The sequence below is a fragment of the Atta cephalotes genome (assembly GCF_000143395.1).
Source record: "Atta cephalotes unplaced genomic scaffold scaffold00001, whole genome shotgun sequence".
Classification (NCBI taxonomy): Eukaryota; Metazoa; Arthropoda; class Insecta; order Hymenoptera; family Formicidae; genus Atta; species Atta cephalotes.
In genome coordinates this window covers 9,082,880-9,090,495 of record NW_012130065.1, presented here as the reverse complement: position 1 = coordinate 9,090,495, position 7,616 = coordinate 9,082,880, and the positions used below count along the sequence as shown (strand labels likewise).

The following is a 7,616-nucleotide window of genomic DNA, read 5'->3' as shown; positions in this document are numbered from 1 at the left end:
GAGAGAGAGAGAGGAGATACGTATTGGCATTCGCGTTTCACACACCTCCTGCATCGCAAATTTCTCGTCCTGGACGACAAACGGCATGCAGCCCTTTTCTCTAGTAGGAGACATGAGAAACATCTCTCGATCTCCACCTTCTCCTCCTCTTCCTCCTTCCTTCTCCCCGGTCGCTTTCACAGTCCGCCAATGTAACTACAACGTTCGTCTCTTTATGTAAATCGGTCGAATCCACGTCGGGTAATAAAATGTAAAGCAGGAGTGCGCCATGCGATTCCCTCTATCTCTCGTCGTCGTCGTCGTCGTCGTCGTCGTCGTCGTCGTCGTCGTCGTCGTCGTCGTCGTACCAAGCGCCCGCGCAACATCTTCCCACCGTTCCTCGTCGCCACCGCAAGACGGTAGCGTTTCTATCCCACTGCACCTGGTACAAACTGGCAAGATAATAGTTGAGGAGAGGAGAAGAAAGAAGTTTCTGGCACACACGTTGTCGTTCTCGTCATAGCGGCCTCCACTTCGGTGGCCGTTCTAGTCAAGTATTGTATTGTACGATTTTCCTTCCTCTTTTTCTGTATCGCTGTGCGACCAAGCGAATTTATTGGTCATATCGCGGCAAAGTCGCTGGTTTATTCTCATGCTTTGCAAGAGAAGTCCGCCGTTCGTCTTTCGTGAATTCCGTCGCGGCATTGTTCACGAAATGCGTCTGCGATTAGATCGCGATATATTTGTTCTATGTTTTCGTTTACTTTGGATTCTACGAGAAAAATTATAAAAATAATCGGCGTGCAAAGAGCTTCGCTTATATCCTATTGTTTGGGATCGTTACGTCATTAAATGTCAATTTCTGCTTAATTTTTATAAAATATTTTGAAACAGCAAGAAAGTTAGGAAAGAGTTAGTTCCAGAAAAGAATTGAAAGATCAAAATCTGTATATATTTAAAAAAAGAAATATTGGACTCTTTTGGATGACATTTTATTCTTTTTATAATATACATAATAATAGAATATATATAACCTTAGCGTCAAGACACTACCAGTGTCTCCAGATATTGTTTTCTAAAACATTTGTAATATGTAAAGACATTTGTGTATATTAGAAAAAAATATTACTTTTTTAACTCTGCAATCTGAATCTTTTTTGTCCAGCTCCAGTTTTTACTTATTATTTTACTTATTTTAGTAAAGGCTTTCAAAAAATGTAGAAAAGGTTTCAACATCTCTATCTATTACAAAGTTTTTTTAACTCAAACATAAAACTAACTTATCTTTAAACTTTATTTAATTTGACTTCTTTTATTTTAGAATGAATCTTTTAATTTGAGAGTGAAATTTCGCTTGTGTGTCAAAAAACATGTAGATTGCAGACGTTAACATATTTTTCTTACATTTTTAGAAAATACAAATTTTTTCCAACGACTCGCAATAGTTTTATCTGTTTTGTTTGACTTTGTTAGCCATATGAGAGAATAAACTTTCGCGTTATGTCCTCAGCGATTTCTTAGTATATAGCCTAGTCTTGGGAAATGGGAAGCAGTATGGTTAAGCCAGGAATAGATATTGTGTACAGGCGACACCTTCTCACTTTTCTAACCGTCGCGCCGCGCGCGTTCGCCTCTCGGTGGAAGACTTTGCGCATGAATAGACCATGTACCTCGACGCACCTCTCTCATACGTTGTGGATCTAGTTTTCCTGTACGTGGGCACGAGTATAGCATTCAGTGAAGCCAACGCATCGTTTCGCCGTGCATATGGGGGCGATGTTATGGGCGGTTATATAAAAGAGCACACGGTCAAACCCGTGTGTGTTCCACCTTCTGCCACTGAAGACACGCGCGTTGTCTCTTTCGATGCAATAAAGCGAACTTCTTGTTGGTGGCAAAGATGGCGAAATTTACCCTCCGGCATAACGAGTCGCATGTGTGCTCTTATAATCGTTATGAAAATAAACATAGTAAATATCGCACGCTTATAATCATTATGAAAATAAATGTTACGCGAAAGTTGTAGTCGAGGAAAAAACTGGGAAATTATGCGAACTATTTTTCCGCTTCGCGGCACGGTCGCTCGTAATCGTTACAAAGAAGCGCGATCATCAAATTAATAAACAGCAGATTTCTCGATTGCGTTAATATATCGACATACTTCATAATAGTTAGGAAGAGCTAGAGGATTGTGGAATTAAGAAATACGAGGGCAATTTGATAAGTTAGTTATTTAAGAGTTAGAATCTAAGTTAATGGAATTAAAAAATTCTTTTCCTTTTATTATTATTTTTATTATTATTATTATTTTTTAATATAGTTTTTTAAAATGTCACTAACTTATCAAACTACCCTCGTATTTATTAATCTGTCGTACATGCTTCAATCTCTTAATTGTTTACTATAAGAAATGTTTGTGATAATTGGGATACAGAGATAGCTTATCATTAGCGAAGTTTATCTAAAAGTCGATTGACGGAATACATTCAAGAAAGGAAGTATAGCGAAGTTCTACTTTTGCCAAAGGAATTTGGCGTCGAGTTTTTCTCGAGGAAAATTTAATCTCTTGATGGCGCGATCCCATTAGATCTTTTTTATTTAAGATTGAATATATATTAAACTTTAAGTAGAACAAATTTTTAACGAAAACAAAAAACAGTCGATATTTTAATGCTTTAATAATCTCTTTTAACGGCTTTTTATTTTATACTGGGTCTTTTTTTACGGCACATTTTCTGTTATCCGACGAGTGATAGTAAGCGCTTTAATTAGAACGTCTTGTATACAAACTTACGAGAGATTATGGCGGATGCAACGAGAGTTTCGTCTTTTATACACCAGCTTCGGGCGATGAAAGCGGCACTTAAACGACTTTTTCGCGATACTGCAAAGATATAACACAACGAGCCTCCCAAGACAAAGCTGACGATTTAATGCGCGATCCGTGCAGCCGACGTCGGATTATTATGAAAATGATTGTCGCGGAAGCAGCAGTGTGTGCGCGCTATAAAGAGTCGCGACTAATTGTTATGCTTCCCCTAATTCTTCGCGTAATGCGTCCCAACTCTAGCTGTATATCTTTATGGTAATTCAACGTTTTAACGTCTTTTTGCCGGATATGCTAAAGTCGTTTCTTCCTTCGGTGTCTTCGCACTACTATGATAATAAATGCTGCGAAAAGAATTAACGATCGTCCCAGTAGGTCTCTAAATATAACAGCGCAAATAGTCTTTGTTGGTGACGCATTAAGAATTTCATCTTTTATAGATGAAATTATATTTTTTCCAAAAGCATTCGAGCGATATTTTTTTAAAAAGAAAAATAAATTGATCACGAAGTAATTAACAGTATTTAAAATACATATAATTAGGTATATTTTTAAATGCTCACAGCGTTTGTATTGCATTACAGTAATATAAAGCAGATACAAGAATTAAGTAACAAAGGATTGGACAAAGAAAATGGATTTTTTTATCTTTTTATATTTTTTTGATAATTATATACTTAACTTTTTAAAAATGATTTGCTAATTATAAATTTTATTGAATTGAGAAATGTTAAGAAAGAATATTAATTAATCAAAGAATAACGTTTTGTGAATAACTTTGTATTTCAGGTATATTTCGCATATTCACCGTGCAAACGTGATCATCAAACGTGAGTTGCGTTCTGTTGGTTTCGCTTGACCTTCCACATAAATTCAGCATCATCGTGGAATCAGGCTTTCACGAGATATCCGGAAGCACGTCATGTATTTGCGCATTGTCATTGTGAAAGTCACATATATATAAGTTCTAGCAGTCTGGTTTTCTTCAATGATAATCGCCGTTATTCCATCACATCTTGCAATGACCACTAGTTTCTTGCCGACCTTTGATTGTCATCATATGTCAATCATCTGTCATGCGATGATTCTATCACAGCGATTATCTTTGTGCTAAAAATGGAGTTACTTATTAGCTAAGTAAGGATTTATAAGAGAAGGGAGAAATAAAATTATAAATGAGAGCGCAATTAATCATGTAAAATCCAGAGATAAACTAAAGAGCAATTCAATAATCGAATATTTTGAGTAAAATGACAAACAATTTATGGATTGTCAATGCGGTAAATTAATGAAATCTAGTTTATATTCGCGTTTGTTTTTGCAATGTTAATATTATACAAATATTATTTTACTGTCGTATTTTGTAGTATGTGATTTTACAATCTTGACATAGTCTTGGTTAAATACGTATGTTGCAATGTATTTAATTTATGTACATATATAAAGTATATATATTGGTAAAGCGCACGTACGTATATATTTAACTAAATGGATGCATTTTGGTTATAAATAAAATAACTAACATATGCGAAGCATATTTATGAAGGCACTAATGAGTTCTTCGGGCATTCGTTTCAATTTACCATGTTCTAATAATACATATTTATATCGTCCCTTATAAAAAAAGTTTTCTTGATAATTAATTCGCTGCTGCATTTTGTGCGGAATATAGTAATGGCTGAATTTATTTTTACAAAGCGCGTATACAAACTATTTTGACATACATATTTGCCTCTTTATAAGGAAAAAACGAATATTATTTGTATTCCAACCATAATTTATTTTTCTGCAAAAATAGATAGGATTTCTTCGTTTTTATATTGAAAAAGTTTTTATGTTATATTCGAAGCAACAATTTATTTGCGCAATTCTGTTTTTGCTCATATTTCTATGGCATATTACATCAGTTGGGAAGCGAATATTTATGAAAACGTCAATAACTTTTCTACACCTGCGTTATTTTTCAGTATTTTAATTTCCACGCTTTCAAGTTTCATCTTTCTTGAAATGTTTGCTTTTATAATTTATTAATAATATTTTTTGCGGGATAATAATATGATTTGATATGACAGATGCGGAGCATGAAACTGTTATTAAAATTATTAGGGCATTTATTATGTTCTTATTTGAGTTTTTATATTAAATTAAAGTTCCAATGTAAACAAACATTTTAAATTTTTGGGAATGAAATTTCACTGAAAAAACGATGATATTTGCATTAGTCCGGCAAGTGAATTTTACTTCACTCCTTTGAGGAATGAATTTTCTAATCTAACAAAAACTTTAATGATTAATATCTCGTTTCGAGATTGAGCTTTTTTTCTATCAGATTCGTTCATTTTGTGCACGTTGAATGAGCCTATAATTTCGTCCAATAAGATTGGATGTAAGAGGGGTTAAACTTAATATTTATCAGAATGAAATTTTCGTCTCTTCTTTTGGAGTGAAATTATACACTCTTCAGAGAGAGAGAGAGAGAGAGAGAGAGAGAGAGAGAGAGATTAGATCGAAAATTGAATCTCGCTTGGAAGGATTCTTTGCTCTCTAAGAGTGAAAAAATTCATTTCTGCTGGGTTGGCGCAACTCTCACTTTTTTGAAATTTTGGGAGTGAAATTTCACTCCCAAAAATTTAGAACGAAAGAGATTAAGTACACATACGCTTGTTTCCGAGGTTATGATTTACTTCTGCCATGTGGCCTCTTTGTTATAATTGAATGTCGTGTTCGGCATTGGTGAACGTCAACGTATGATATTAATCCGTTTCGCGTACTCTTCTCTGCGGAATTCGATGGCGCGAACGTCAATCTTAGTCGACTTTGATCTCGTTAAAGGCGGATTTGTTACGTAAATGCCACTTGCAGGAGTGAAAGAGCGTGTGTATATTTAGCGCTGAATCCGTTAGTGGCGAGAAGCCACTTCGATCCATATGATGTTACATGGTTTCGTCTTAAGCTGTCTTTGGAGGTTCGAAGGTTTCGAACATCGTAGCTTGAAATTGTGGAAGACATCCATCGTATCAGATCAATCTCGCGTTCAATTCGCAGGGAATACGAAACGATAAGCGTCACGATTATGAAAACTCACATTTTATTTATCAGCAAGAATTATTTTGAGAAAATTTTATTTTAAATATTTAAATTATCAGAATTCTCTGATATTTCGTTGAAATATATTGGCGTATACTTTCAATATAGCTCGGATATTTAAAATGTTATTTTTTTTTAAATTATCGATGCATGTTCTTTCGTTATCGATATTTTGTTGCCATTTTACTATAGTTGCTTTATTCTATACAGTTTAAAATATACTCACATAGTAAGTACGCATGAACTTATGGACTGACCTGACATTTCATACAAAGTATCGCTCGAGAATAACTGATATTACGCTGCGAAGTCAAGATATTTATTCTCTACGTACTTGCGTTATTTTCCTCTTTCTGCGCGAGCAAATCGACATATTGTATGAAGAGCTTGTACAAGCTCTTCGATATCGGTTTATATATCAGTTGAAGTAATATGCTTTTTTTTTATATATAAATCCGGTGAGATGGTTGTGCTCGAGGATTTTAGCTCGACGTTTTAACTATATATAATATGACTCCTCCTTTGTCAAGCCTTTGCTTCTATGCTGTACTTCGAACATTATAGCTACGCGAGGAATTTACCGTATTTTGCTCCATTCGACATTGGAAAGATATCTATTTGACAGATCTTTCTCTAAAATAAAATTTGAAATAATTTTTCTGAAAATAGTCCTCTAGATAAATAAGATACAGTCTTTCGTAATCGTAATATGTACACACACTTAAAATGCTTCGTTCTTTTGCCTCGACGATTCCTTTTCCTTTATTCATGTTATTACTAGATTATCGGCCTTCTGCGTAATGATCCGGAGCGAGCCGAGTCGAGATATTATGGCACGCAAGAAACGCCGATAATTACTTTTCCAGTCTCAAAAAATTCTCCAGTATTTCACAATCACAATTTATCTTGCAGATCCTGGACGATACGCTTGTTTCACGACGCGAGTCTATTTAGCAAAGACGTATCCTTTGAGAGCACGAACGGACCGATATCCTTCGACACTTCGCATTCCTACGTCGGTACTGTTTTGGGTAAGTTCATTTATACTTTATTTCCTCATCAATCGAAGAAGACATAAATAGCTCTTCACACATTGCTTCAATATAATCATCAAATTATGAAATTAAATTAGCACAAATGTAGTATGTTAAAATCGACTCGAATTAAATCGAATTTCCTATTTCTTCGTGTAATTTATATAGAATTTTTCATCTCATTACATACGCATTAAATTATTATCTCTCGTTGCGTTATCGATACTATTTTAACGCTGCGGTAATTTTTGTTGAAATTATTTAACGATTTGGTCGCATTCTGCCGCGGTTATTAATTTAATATTCAACGTATTGATGACAAAAATAGTATAATTTTATCAAGAACTGTGATATGAATATTATGCGTTACCTCTTTCTCTTGTAATAATTATTAAAATTTTCATAATGTAGTGATTATAATATGTAATTGATAATGGGAAATCTATTTTCTTAACATTTTATTAAATTTATCCCGCGCTAATAGAAGATTATTTACATTGATTTAAAGCATAAAACGTGTGTGTCAAAGGAACTAATTACGTTGGCAGATAATGCCGCAACCGATCAGGGATTTTGATTCGAGATTATCCCAAGATAATCTCAACAATCCGATAATCTCAAAGCTCTCTCTCTCTTTCTCTCTCTCTCTCTCTCTCTCTCTCTCTCTCTCTCTCTCTCTCTCTCTCTCT

General features: G+C 34.6%; 1 protein-coding gene across 1 annotated transcript in view; it reads left to right on the top strand.

The window, feature by feature from the left end:
* LOC105626161 (disintegrin and metalloproteinase domain-containing protein 10) overlaps positions 1-7,616 on the top strand; it is a 56,268-nt gene that overhangs the window by 9,839 nt on the left and 38,813 nt on the right. The window contains exon 3 of the mRNA XM_012207476.1: positions 6,806-6,924. Within this exon, the coding sequence (XP_012062866.1) occupies positions 6,806-6,924 (119 nt within the window). The remainder of the gene's footprint in view (positions 1-6,805; positions 6,925-7,616) is intronic.